This window comes from Agrilus planipennis, unplaced genomic scaffold (assembly GCF_000699045.2).
Source record: "Agrilus planipennis isolate EAB-ADULT unplaced genomic scaffold, Apla_2.0 scaffold42, whole genome shotgun sequence".
Lineage (NCBI taxonomy): Eukaryota > Metazoa > Arthropoda > Insecta > Coleoptera > Buprestidae > Agrilus > Agrilus planipennis.
Window position 1 is genome coordinate 1,035,227 of NW_020438888.1, and position 14,740 is coordinate 1,049,966.

General features: G+C 33.5%; 1 protein-coding gene across 5 annotated transcripts in view; it reads left to right on the forward strand.

Annotated features, from left to right (window-relative positions):
- LOC108744931 overlaps nucleotides 1-14,509 on the forward strand; it is a 103,190-nt gene extending 88,681 nt beyond the window's left edge. For all 5 annotated transcript variants that reach the window (XM_018480903.1, XM_018480906.1, XM_018480904.1 and 2 more), the window contains 3 exons: nucleotides 3,516-3,680; nucleotides 4,564-4,662; nucleotides 14,010-14,509. In XM_018480903.1, the coding sequence (XP_018336405.1) occupies nucleotides 3,516-3,680; nucleotides 4,564-4,662; nucleotides 14,010-14,494 (749 nt within the window). In that variant the 3' untranslated portion in view covers nucleotides 14,495-14,509. The remainder of the gene's footprint in view (nucleotides 1-3,515; nucleotides 3,681-4,563; nucleotides 4,663-14,009) is intronic.
- The last annotated feature ends 231 nt before the right edge of the window (nucleotides 14,510-14,740 follow it).

A 14,740-nucleotide genomic window follows, 5' to 3' on the forward strand; every position in this document is an offset into this window, starting at 1 on the left:
GGAGTTGGTTCCCCTGGTCCAATCCACTGTTTAGACTGTTCTTTGGTTTCAGGAGTGTAGTGGTGGACCCACGTTTCGTCAACGGTTACGAATCGACGCAAAAATTCGCTTGGATTACGCTTATACAATGACAAATTTGCGGTAGAAATGTTTTTTCGAATCAATTTTTGGTCGACTGTTAGCAAACGCGGCACCCATCTTGCACAGAGCTTTTCCATATGCAAATGTTGGTGCAAAATATGTTGCACACGTTCATATGACATCTTACAGGTCTCAGCTATCTCACGCACTTTCAATCTGCGGTCTCCCAGCACTATTTGATGAATTTTTTCGATCATATCTGGAGTTGTGACCTCAACGGGGCGTCCTGAGCGAGGCCCATCAGAGGTGCTCACACGACCCTTTTTAAACTCGGAAACCCACTGCTTAACGGTTGAATATGACGGGGAGGATGTCCCCAGTGTTGAGTCCATCTCTTTTTTAATTTCCTTCGGCGTTAACCCCTTCAAATAAAAGTATTTGATGACAGCACGATTTTCCTGCTTTTCCATTTTTACGAAAACCACAGAGGCGTCTTGTTCAGCGTGCTGTCAAACCTACACTAGCAAGGAGATCGGGCTGAAACTATAGCTACAAGCTATCCAAGGATGGTACTATAGAATGTCACCTCAAGGTAGGCCTAGTGGCGTCATCTCTTGGTTAGGCCGGAAACTTATCAATCCACCCTCGTATTAGAGGCAGAAACAGGAGTTACGAGAGCAGACGTAGACCTAGGTGTATTAGGTTATTGTTCGTAAATATTTAGGGATGTATGTTGTTCTAGTTCTAGAGAAATACGAATAGGATTGACTCAGTTCAGAGAAAAAATAGAGATCTAGTCTTTTTTCCTGTACTTTTAAACGATAATTTATAAACTGCGTAGATTTCTTTTTAGAATTATGTTACTTTATCTTGTCCTTTACGATCTCGTAATCAGTTTAACAGCAAACATTGTTAAATATCAGTTGTACAATAGACTATAAACCTTATTATTAAATGCACGAACACTTATAATTTCCCTTGAATTATACATACGTATAATGGCTTTGGAATATTAGCAGATCCATTCAAAGTTTATTGCACTTGCGTTGCGCGGATAAATATTATCTTTCACTATGTCCAGCTGCACCTTAGAATTAAGGTAAAAACAGTGTAAAATACTTCTAATATATGACGGTTAATTGTAGGTAGCCATACCGTTTCAATTTCAATTAGTTAACGACAAAGGTGTGCTAAATTATGACTTGTCAGATACTATTTTACAATCCACGTTAAATGCGGAAACTCATCTTTTTTACACTTTTGTTTTACTTAATGCATTATCATTAAATGGTACCCTATGTCTTTTTCTGTACCCCTCACAATGTATGTACAAAATTTCATGATAGCTTTTACCCACGACTTTCCTCGCGTTATCAAAATTCATTGACAACCACATGAAACCAATTTTTCTGTCCTTCGAGACAGTAGTTTCTATTTCTGGATAAGAAGTACCCTGTACTCTTTTGTGTACCTCTGACAATATGTGTACAAAAATTCATGAGGATCGGTTGAGTATTTAAGTGGTGAAATTATAAAAAACAAACTAACATTCGCATTTATAATATTAATTAGGATTCAGCTCTCAGAATAATTTAGTTCGTTTGATAACAAATCGAATGTAGGGTAAGTAAAGAGTAACGCTGCGTTATCGGTTTTTCTTTTGTTTTGAATCTTCAAGTGCTGTTTCAATATATGTTCTTTATTATTCCATTGGAAAATACATCTTTAGAAATAATTATACGATTCGATGTTAGGTCAGTTACAAAACAGTTTATTTATATTTTAAACATTACCTATAGGTACATAATACCTGAAAAATCGTGTTAAAAAAATGACGGAAAATTTGTCTTGTCAAAAAGTGGCCACCATATCCTAATTATCAAGATTAGTTACTGTTGATGATCATCATAAGATCATCAGGCCGTAGGGGCCCCCTGACCTTTACTTCTAATTTAAAGTGGAAACAATTAATTAAGTACCTTTTTGGTATTTGTTTTTTTTTTTTAGATAAGTAATGATTTCTATTTAATTATCCTAGGATGACTTCTAATGAGGCATTTAATAGTGTACAATATTTTAATATTAATTAGCACGAAGTTAATTTACTTAATCTTAGTACTAAATTGTAGTTGTCAACTTGAGTATTTTTCTTCAGCATTTCACACTCGTTCTGTAAGAAAGTGATTTGCAGTATAATGATAGTAAGTTAGTCGCTGCTTATTTAATTGGACATGTAAGCCTCAGACACTACGACATGGTATATACATAGGCATGTATACGTATGTAATATTATAATTACACCGTTTTTAAAAACCCAGATACGTGCTGGAACACGTGCACTGTGTCTCATATGATTACATGTTTCAGTACTTTACGGTTTTCTTACTTCATTAAGCTTGAACACATCCATGAGCGTAGCCAGAGTTTATTTTAGGAAATGAAATATGAGCATTGTAAAAAAGTGTCAATTGAATTTTTAATGTAAAATTTTTAACAAATGCAATTATAGATAAGTAGGTGGTTAAAGGTATTTGTACGAATTTCCCACATCATCATAAGGCCATCAGTCCTAGAGATGGTTGGACACGCACCTCCACTCTTTCCTATCCTGAGCTAATCTTCGCATTTCCCTAAAACTAGAAAATACCACATCCTTAACTATTTTTGAACAGTAATCTAATCTAGGTCTACCTCTACTCCTATTAGCTCCTGTTTCTACTTCTAATATGTCTCTGACTAGCCCCCCACGCATTATAAGGTGTTCTACTAACCTATTTCGCCTAATTCTCTCCTAAGTCTTCAGTTCTCCTATTCATTCTAATATCTCCCTATTCTAAGCGTCTCTAGCCACGGTATCATCATCATTCGCCTGTAACACCACATTTCGAACGATTCTAACCTTTTCTGTTTCGCCGCGTCCACCGTCCATGTTTCGCACCCGTACAGCACCGGTCCAGACATACACCTTCAATATTTTTAGAATTTCTAAATTCGCGAACATAGTGTCTTCTTTTTGTTGAAGGTGACTCGACCTTGCGCCTGTTTTATATCTACTGCTTCTTCCTTCCTGACTTATCTGACTTCCTAGATACCTAAAATCTTTATATTCGCTCTTTCCCTACCTATTTTTTCCCTTGCATACCAATATTTTTGTTTTACTTAAAATTATGTAGGTACTGTGTTGTAAACAGAGTATTGCACATAAACATATATTATAGCAAGTGTTTTTATTTTTATTTTTTATTCATTTATTTATTCTTAAGGGTACTTGCTTTTAAATATCGGAATCATTACAAGGAAAGGGTTGGTTCCTCGAGAGAAGAATTTTTGTATTGAATACAAGAAAATAAATCAAATGTTGTGTGAACCCAATTAAATAAAACGATGAATCCTAATTTTGGAAAAATGTTTATATGAATTCTTTTTTGTTACAGCAAAGAAACAAAATGGCACCGCATTTAGGACTAATAGTTTAGGTAGCTGCCCTCGAACGCCCCCTTTAGAACGAAAGAGTAAATTTTCAGCACTAGGGAAATTATTTAAACCGTGGAAGTGGAAAAGGAAAAAGAAGTCGGACAAACTAGAAGCTGTTTCAAGAAGTAAGTACATACATTAATAAAATTATTTACATGAAATGCGTACAAAAAATGCCTAATAAAAGTGAATTGCAATACGAAATATGATCCGTGTCGTCAATATCATCATCACAAACTGATTGGACATGTATTTTCACTCTTTCCTATGCTGAACAAATGGCAGTCCCAAATGTGAATTTTTGAACGAAATTGGTATGGCTTGTTTGCCCAAGTATTTCTTAGTAACTAAAATTAATTTTGCATATCTTATTGAGAATCATTTTTCTCTGCCGTTAGTTTGTACATTTTTATTAAGTGAAGTTTGATAAAAGTTTACTTTTAACTTGCATTTTCGATATATTGTGAATTGATTTTATTTTGAAAGAAAATCATGAACAAGCTCACTTTATAAGGTTATATTTCACAAGCAGTTGGAAATTAAATTCAGTTGGTAATTTTTTTATGCTTACGTATATAAAAAAAAATTCTGTTTTCATTAACTTCGATGATTGCTAAATTTGATTTTTAGTGGTGGGAAATTGAGCTGATTTTGTGTAGAAATTGTACTTCTTTCTTTTAAATATTTTCGTTAATAATTCAAACAATTCTCTATATTTTAATTAGCATGTACGCACAGAAGAATTTTATGAATTTCTCTTGCTTTTTGCACATTCATAAAGACATTGAAAAATTTTATCATGAATGAATGGGAAGCACCGTCTTATGTATATCATAATAATTTTATCCAACAACACTAAAATATATTTTGTAAAACTATATAAATGGACATTTATATGTATATTATCAAAATAATTACAAAATTTTCTGTGTTGTATTCTATTGGGAGCACCCTCTTCGAGTCAGCGCTGTGCATAAGTGTGGTCTATATTTGTCGCATTTGTTGCAGCCTTGGAACGAAAAATTTCTGTTCGAGCCAATCGGGACGAATTAGTTCAAAAGGGAATTCTTCTTCCAGATAGTCCAATTGCACCTATATCCGAGCCAAGTAAGTTATATTTTTATTTTGGTGTAAACAGCGATCGATTTTTCTTCCTTGAAAGTTCGTGAGCTTTCAAAATTTGCTTGCGCCGCAATATTGCCAATACATTTGCGAATTCTGTGTAGACACCTCATCGCTCATCGTAACGAACAAATAAAATGTCCTTCTTTTTATAACGTTATCAAATTGAATGTATCATTTGCTAGCGCATTTTATTGCCAAAAGAATTCATTGTTTTCTATACTTTTCGTCACAGTCAATTTTCTCCAAATCTACTGGACTGAATACAAATCTACTGGACTCAATAAGTTGAAATTTAGTACACATATGAAGTTCTGTACCCCAAACACGGACACATAACGTAAATTAATTAAATTTGAACAAGGGGGTAATTTTTGGGGCCAAAGGAAAATTAAAAAGAAAATATTTGTAAACTGTACCGTATGATATATCAAATGAAAGGGCTTGATATAAAATGTAATTGTTGTAAAGATTGACCTGTCACTCGAAAGTTAATACATAAGGCATTACATAGTTATATGTATAAACAGTATTCTAGGGCAACATTCCTTAAACTGTGTTCCTTGGAACTCTGGAGTTTTGTATTAGTGGCATAGTTACAGGGGGAGTTTAGGGTTTTCAAACACCCCATCCATGATTAGGAATGTGTAAAAATGCCTCAGGTACAGACAATGCAGTAGAAACATCATGCAATATGCTTCAAAATTGATTGTAGAACATTCATTTTTTTTTGTAATAATTAATAAAGGAAATACAAGCAAGCAAACAGGTCTTACATAGTCCTTTTGGTAAATTTTTAATTTATACGTAAAGATAAATTGAAAGTTGAAGCGTTACTGTATGAGAAGGAAATTTCTATATTTTAATAAATATCATGTTGACCAGTTCTTCTCCTCTAAGTCAATGATAGAAAAAAAGGAGCAATAATAGGGGTTGTAGAATTAGTTTATTTTGAATTATTCAAAATTAGTACCTTAACTGAAAATCAAAAAGGAAAACAAACTCGCCAAGCTTTTTAAAACGGTTAACTTAATAAGACGATATTATTGAAAATTTCAAAAAAAAAATACAAATTTCTTAAAAACCATTGGTCACAGATATCAACACCCCTATATCAGTCGCAAGAAAATTTAATTTTGCGTTATACTACGCGAGCAAAAATTTAGCATTCCTTTAAAAAGGAAAGTTTGAATTTGTGAATGTTGGCACCGATAAATATCATACTATTTATAATGTACATGTCTATCTACAGATGATAGACAATTTCTTCCGGAAACGGAATATGAAAACCGCAAACCTCTAGGTCCTTTCGTTTCTGAGATATTTAAAACAGCGCCAAACACTGCAAACGTCAAATTTTCCAAGAAACGTGAAATCACTCTAGAACGGTGCGACCCAAATCCAATGTATATTAATAAACTGACTTTGTTTTTTATAGGGAATTCAAAAATGTAATAAAAAGTAAGGGGTTTCGTTTAAAATAATGCATTTCCGGTATAGTTTTTATTTGAAACACTTTTTTCTATTTTGAAGTATACGTGTATGAAAAACCGATTTCTGCTTAATGACTTACCCTGTATATTTGATCGTAAGTATACATAGGTATATCCTCTGCGGTGTTGCTAATGAGTTCTTTTGTAATTTTGCAAATATTATTGTCTCCCAGGAAATGACCCAGTTGGTAGTTCGCTATTCTTAACTTGCGGAAAATCAGCTGGGGCCTTTGCAAAAATAAATCTGCTGAAAATGTCGTTTGTGGCTGGTTAAAAGTAAACTGGCTTACGAAAGATTATAGGTACACCACGCATTCTTAAAACGCGACAGCAGTTAAATTTTTAGAACGGCTTCATTTTAAATTTAAACTTTCAAAAATACTTTAAAGAAATTTAAAATATTATTCAACAAGAAGTTATTTATTTACCTTTTGGATTAGAACAACATTCTGTTATTACTGTATTTAATTAGTATGATGCATTGATTCGGAAGTACTTAATTGAAGATATATTTTTGATAATAAAATGACCTGAAATCTCTTTGATATACGCAATGTTGCGGATTATAACGTAAGGATAATCTACTACATGCAATCATCAAAGAGAAGTCAGTTAGACGTCATTGAAAAACATATTCCACACGTTTACTAAATTATTCATATGAAATGGAAAGAAAAAATGGCGACAACTTCGTTGGTTCGGTGTTCGGTGAATATTTTGCCTTACCTGTATATCTATATATANATTGATTTGACGAATATATGAACTTTTCATTAAAAAATAAAAACAGCCGGCACTTTGTGCCTCTACTTTGAACGAACTTCGACGTAGTTATAGACTTAATTTTTGATGTCTGGTACAAATTTTCAAAAGCCCTAAACAAAATTTAAATAAGTCATTTAATTAAATATATATGTTTGAGCTTTGAGCTTTGCCCCTGGTCTAAAGTGCTATAAATTCATGAAATAGGCGTCAATTTGCAGTGTTGTTCAATATAAAATCCGTTTCTACTTTCAGGTATAGAAAACTATTTGCACGGAAAGCTTCCTTCTAATTCCACAAATTACAATTTTGGGTGAGACAAAAAGGCATGCATGTATTCAAAGAATCACTTACCGTTATGACAATAGATTTTATTTTATATTTTTTTGTGGCTATAATCTACTAATTACTACTACTACTGCTATTATTTTCCTACTATAAATCATACCCTGTTTTCCTACCCTTAGGGTTACGTTTTCTTTTCCAAGTTCATATAGGACAAACTTCGAGGTATACCCTTCCCAATAAAAAACGAATTATCAAAATCGGACTATTCTATCAAAACTTATGCGTGGTTATAGAATTTTTTTTCCAAATTTATATGGGACCAACCTTTTCCAATAAAAAAAGAATTATCACAATCGAACTACTTTGTAAAAAGTTATGCGTGGTCATACATAAAAAAAAAATATACGCGTCGACTTGAGAACCTCCTCATTTTTTTTCGTCGGTTAAAAAAATAGTATCTACTGTGCATGAATGTTTCTATATATTTATATTCATTCCTTTATTGTGCCTTGACTTCTTACCACACCCTACCTGTAATTAATTTCGTAAATGTCAATATTTGATAATCCTTTGATGACCATCGAATATATTTGCATATTTTGTAGTACCTATACTACTACTGCGAATAATATTGTAAATACTATAACTACTACTACTACAAATACTGTTTAGAGAACATATAAAATCGATGTTATTTTTACGAATTTATTACATAATTCTATAATCCTCCCAATGATTAGCGACTAATGAATACCATTTCCAATATTCGTTAATTAAAATCAATTCCATTAGATGCTGTTTACGTGGGAACATTTTCACCAAAAGCAAAATGCGGTCAAACCTCACTTTATATATATACTTATTGCTTTTTTCATTTAGTTCAATTAAAATTGATCCTTTCGTAATTACAATTAATTAAGTCTTCATGTCATCATGCAATATGTTTTATGCTTTATAAACGTGTTTTAAAATTTGTTTTGCTCTGATAGAGTCTCTTGCGGATTGAAGGTGTTATTCAGAGTGTTTCAAACATATTTTACTGACATTATTAAAATTATAATTACAAGTAATTATGGAAAATAAATGAGAGAGCGTCATGTGTGGTAGTGTCCATATTTTTAACTTTTTGGTCAGTATAATGAGAATGTNGAGTCTCTTGCGGATTGAAGGTGTTATTCAGAGTGTTTCAAACATATTTTACTGACATTATTAAAATTATAATTACAAGTAATTATGGAAAATAAATGAGAGAGCGTCATGTGTGGTAGTGTCCATATTTTTAACTTTTTGGTCAGTATAATGAGAATGTAGGACATGGCCCTAATGTCAACTCTCGAACTGGGTTGGCAAAGTATCCTGAACGTCTGGGTTTAATGTAATGTGTTGGAAATTTTAACATTCCCTATGTAACAAATCAAAACCCGTAGGGGTAAAAATTTCTTTAGTCTTTAAAAGGCACACCAACACTCCGCCTTGGGTAGAAGGTTTTGTCAGGGTAAGTTTTTGGAGTTAGTAAGGGTAGAAATAAGAAGAAGATAAGTCAGGACGAAAGGAGTAGTAAGGATATAAAGCAGAGGACAGCGCAGGGTTAAGTCGCTTCTATGCTGGCGAACGGTTAATTTAGAAAATCGAAAAAGGTTGTTAAAGGTGTATGTTTGAAGCGCGGCGCTGTACGGGTGCAATGGAAAAGAAAAGGTTGAAAGGGTTCGAAATGTAGTGTTACAGGCGAATGATGAGGATACTGTGGATAAAGAGAAGGTTAGAAATGAAGAGGTATATGTATGTCAATAAGAAACAGTCGAAGTAGGTTGGTAGGACACCTTCTCAGGCATGAAAGTCTAGTCAGAGACATATTAGAGACAGAAACAGGAGGTAAGAGGAGTAGAGGTAGATTAGATGATATTATTGTTCGCAAATAGTTAAAGATGTGGATTGTTCTAGTTTTAGGGAAATGCGAAGATTACCTCAGAGTAGGAAAGAGTGGAGGTGCGTGTCCAACCGGTCTTAGGACTAACGACTTTAGAATGATGAAGGGAAGCAATGAAGAATTTAACATTCTCTGTTTCTTTATAAAAGATAAAGTGTTAATTACATTAATTGATTGTCAAACCATTTGTTCATTAAAGACAGTACAACTGTAGGGATAGCTGTGCAAGAGCAAAAGATTAGTATGCATAGATTTGCAGATGATATAGCAGTATTAGCATCTCGCAAGGAGGACCTAGAGATAGCTTTAAATAAAATAGAAGCGGTACTGACAGATCAGTACTGCATGAAAATAAATAAAAGTAAAACTAAAATACTGGTATGCAAGGGAAGAGAAAGTAAGGAAAGAGCGAATATAAAGATAGGAGACGAAAAATTAGAAGAAGTGGCTGATTTTAGATACCTAGGAAGTCAGATAAGTGAGGATGGAAGGAGTAGTAGGGATATAAAGCAGAGGATAGCGCAGGGTCGTGTCGCCTTTAATAAAAAGAAGTCACTTCTATGCTCGCGAACGGTTAATTTAGAAATTCGAAAAAGGTTGTTAAAGGTGTATGTTTGGAGCACGGCGTTGTACGGGTGCGAAACATGGACAGTGGGAGCGGCGGAAAAGAAAAGGTTAGAAGCGTTCGAAATGTGGTGTTATAGGCGGATGATGAGGATATCGTGGGTAGAAAAGGTTAGAAATGAAGAGGTATTGGAAAGAATAGGAGAACAGAGGACTCTATGGAAGTCAATAAAAAATAGGCGAGATAGGTTGGTAGGACACCTTCTCAGGCATGAAGGTCTAGTCAGAGACATATTAGAGGCAGAAACAGGAGTTAGGAGGGGTAGAGGTAGACCTAGATTAGATTACTGTTCGCAAATAGTTAAGGATGTGGGCTGTTCTAGTTTTGGGGAAATGCAAAGTTTAGCTCAGGATAGGAAAGAGTGGAGGTACGTGTCCAACTAGTCTTAGGACTGACGACCTTATGATGATGATGATGATGATGAAACTATTTGTAAACTATAGATAAAATTACGTTGAAAATTTCTATACCAACACTGTTTTCGATAGCCAAATGAGCGAATTACGATGACCTACACAAATTCCAATAAAAATTATTTTCTGTGTTAAATAAGGCTTGTTTAATAAAATGAGGCAAGTGCAGTCATCATCATAAGATAGCCAGTATTAAGATTGGTTGGACACTCACCTCCACTCTTTGCTATCTTGAGATTATTTTTCATATTTCGTTAAAACTAGAACATCCCACATCCTTAACTGTTTGTATTTCTATTCCTCTTAGCTCCTGTTTCTGCTTCTAATATGTCTGTAACTAGACCTTCTTACCAACCTATCTCGCCTATTTCTTATTGACTTCCATAGCGCCGATATTGTCCTAATTCGTGTCTAAAGGCTATCGTCAGTTGGAGTTACATCCTAACGTTTCGCTAGCTTCTTCTTCAGTTCACCTATTAGTCGCGAAAGCCTTTACCAATTCTTTCATAGCACCCTCTGTTCTCCTTCTCTATCAAGTTCCAGTTACTTTGTGAATTTTATGATACTTTTACTCCACTAATTCTGGGATTCTAAAATATTGTGTGGGACTATTCTGGGGTGGCAACTGCAGAACTAACTTCTTCTTACTAATTTTTATCTACACATGTAGAAACTGAATACAAATCTGAAAAATAAGCAATAAATTACGCAGATGTCCAAAAATCATTTGAGCCGAGTGTTTTTTTTTTCGAAATATATCAATTTGAAAAGCTAAAATTACATGAGATATGAGGTAACTGAGATGTTTGCAGATATACCAACTGTACTCGCTTTACACGATACATATTTTGAATTGTTGCTGTCTTCACACATGCGGAAGTGAAGCGCTCTGCTGTTATGTATGTGTGAATCGCATATTATACGCATAAATACAAACATACATACACAGATCCGAACAGGTATTCGTGCAATAATCGAATTCGTTACATAGTGAGCATAACAGTATTGGAGATGATTAGCTATTTAAATAACTTCATTATGCAACAAATCCATACTCCATGAAGGTGTACGAACTTGGATGTATCTAAATTGTTATTAGGTAATTTTATCATTATTATTGCGAATGGGGTGAATCAAGTGAAATATTTTTTCGAAAAAAATGGTGATGATGGTTGATTGTAGGCAGGATGTCAGAATGCGATGCGTTTTCTAGAGTTCGGCACCTCGAAATGAAAAAAGGGTAACCGTCTGTACACTTACTGAAATTGTTAATGTTTTCTGTATCTTAAAGTTAGCTTATATCTCAGCATCTATTCAATCGATTATTATAAAAAGCGTTTTAGGAATACGGTTTATAAGTACAGTCTAAGAGAAGTTATTTTGAGGCATAAAATCATAAATAAGTAATGGTAGGATAACTGTATGAAACTTGATTTAGTAGAGCTATTAACAAAAAAACATGACCTTATAGAATATGACCTAAAAATAGAAAATCGTGTTAGGAAAAGTAAAATATATTATGATGGTTTTAGATGTATATTAAACTTTGTCAGTTTTGCTGAGATTTTGGATATTTTGATAGCCAAATGAACGAACTAGGACTGAAGGCTTGATTTATAAAATAAGTCTTCATCCTAAAATTAGTATGACACGCACCTCCACTATTTCTATCCTTAGCTAATCATCTTATTTCCCTAAAACTAGAACAGCCCACATCCTTAACTATTTGCGAACACTAATCTAATCTAGGTATACCTCTACACCTTCTAACTCCCGTTTCTGCCTCTAATATGTCTCTAACTAGACCTTCATGCCTGAGAAGGTGTCCTACCAACCTATCTCGCCTATTTTTATTGACTTCCATAGAGTCTTCTATTCTCCTATTGTTTCTAATACCTCTTCATCAAATTAAGATTTCTATGGCCTGTATTTAACGTAGGTAATTAAACAAAAAAGGCATAGATTGGAAATCTTTTCTGGTGAAAGCGCTGACAGTAAATTATGAAAACTTCTAAAAATACTTCACCTTTTTTTAGTTTAAATTTCCTTCCCCTATAAATACACCTGCACCCCTTCCCTTCATTAAAAGATTGAAGTAGGTAAACGTTTAAGCTGTGAAATATGATTTGATAAGTGTCACTCGAATTTAATCTTTTTTTATTTTTAAAATTTTTAAAATATAATAAAAAAAGGATTTTCGGAAAACGTTAATAAACATTACAGACGTGCACCTGTTGTGGGAAAGAAAAACAAACGCTACTTTTAATTTATTTTCCTTAAACGTATAAATAGATCAAGAGAGAGGAAGTTATATGTATGTGTAAACCACCTATCCTTGTGTACATGTATTGTAGGATATCCTCTAGAAACGGGGAAGTTTACATTAAGGAAACGTTCAAAACAGGAAAGAAAGTTTTAATTATACAGATAAAGTATCTTAATTAATTCAAGTATTTGACACCTACCTATTAAAGTGGCAATAAAAATTGCCCCAATAAATTTTAAAGTAGTTTAATGTTATTTGTGGACACAGACGATAGGTCATAGAAAATATTTCAAAGAAAGTAGGTAATTGTCCAGAATTGGTGCTCCAGACCAAAAACGTTCCAAATTTTTTTTCATCGATTTCTGGCCATTTCTGAAGGTTTAATGATTATATTTGAGGCGGGAGAGACACATTTTTTTATTACTACAGCATACTACATAGGGTATATAGTACGGTGCTACAAACAAAATTTTTATTTTTTTCCTAACTCTTACCCCCTTAAATGTTTCTATTTGATGTAAAAAAAATCCTCGCCAAACATGAGCCCTATAGCTCAAATCTAAGGGGTCGCTATTTTTATTTTAGTTTCCCATTTAATTAACATAGGAAACATTCTTTTTTGTTTTAAATTGAATTTACACATAATTTACGCAATTTTTCCAAACAACCGTTTCATATTCTCAAAGTTGAGTCTTTGAGCTTTACAAAACTCTAAGACAATGTATGATTATCTTTACAATAATATTAGTTACAGCCATTTAAAAATTACTAAATGAAATTTAAAAAAATAGCTTGCAGTTATTTTTTTTTTGCATAATCCTCAAAATTTTTACTCAAACTATTAGTCAGTATTGTATTTTTATATATTACAAATTTCAAAAATTAATTTCATTACGTGGTGTAGGTGGCAGCACACATGATAATAATAAGACAAATGAATTAATCGTATGATTATAAGTAATCATGGATTATAATTTTGTTCCATATTAGTTTATATTATTTATCCATTTTTGAGGAGTTTTTGAAAAATTTTGTTTGAAGCACCCTAGTATATAGTGTTTGTATAGCTATATATTTCTTCTTCTAATATTAATAAAAGAATTTCATGCAGTGACAATCGTGTGATAAGGAGATTAAAAGCTTGTGTAACTTTTAACACCCTGCTCCCTTTCTCCCCTGATCTTCTCACCCATCTCTTCCCGTGCCAGTTTAGAACTGTGATTTGAATTTTGAAAAATTATTATTCAAAAATTTTTTTTTTATTTATCAAGTTTAAAAAACTGTCTCCCCCAAATGATGAAAAATCTTTGGAGCTATTTTGGTCTGGAACCCCAATTCTGGATAGTCAAACAAAAAAGGAAAAATGTTTACTAAACAATAACTGCTATTAATTGTTACTGCGTGTTGGATTGGTGTACGACCTGCCTTATGATTGTAAGCAGTTGGCAACATTGCGAGAATTTACCATTTTGTGAGCTCAACTTTAGAGAAACTTTCAAATAAGATATTTATTTATTATTATGTACGATTATTATTTATAATTTTTTTATTGTTACAGACAAACAGTTTCCGTCTTCGCCACTACCTCTTGCGCCTGCAGGAACCGATAGTGTTCCCGGAGGTCAGACCCCTCAGGCGACGCCGTTAGGCGCGCCCCCTGCCTACCCGAGCTCTATTCCGCCCCTGTCTTCTCACAATGCCATCCAGCATGCCCTCTTGCAACAGCAACTTTTACAAAATCCCCAGTTTGTCCAGGCAACCAATGCGAATGCCGAAAAGGCAAACAATCATCAATATCAATTCACGGCCGTCAGTGGTAAGTCGATTTTCTTTTTCCTTTCCATTTTCATTTCTTTTTTGTCGAAAGACAGAAAAGCCTTCGCTTTTTATCGAAAGATAAGGTTTCAATTCAGAACCTCAAAACTCTCGAATAAATCCCTTGAAACAGTGGCGGTTCGTGATGAAATGAATAACTTGTCTATTCATTTAAAAGTTAGTCAATTCAAATATCAATTTTTGATATACATAATAAACAGTTATTGACTGCCCAATTTTGGGCTAATCTCGGTCCTGAATTGAACAATCTTGGACCAAGATTTGCAGAATTGCATAAACGCACACAAGTCGCAAAAATGCATACACATATGTATAAATATCTGATTCTTTAGGCCAACTCTGCGTCACCCTTGCCTTGAAATGTCTAATATAAGAAAACATGCATTTTCATAAACTAATGGATTTTAGTAAATATGTAGAAAAAGAAACAAATAACTTTTTAGTTTACGATTT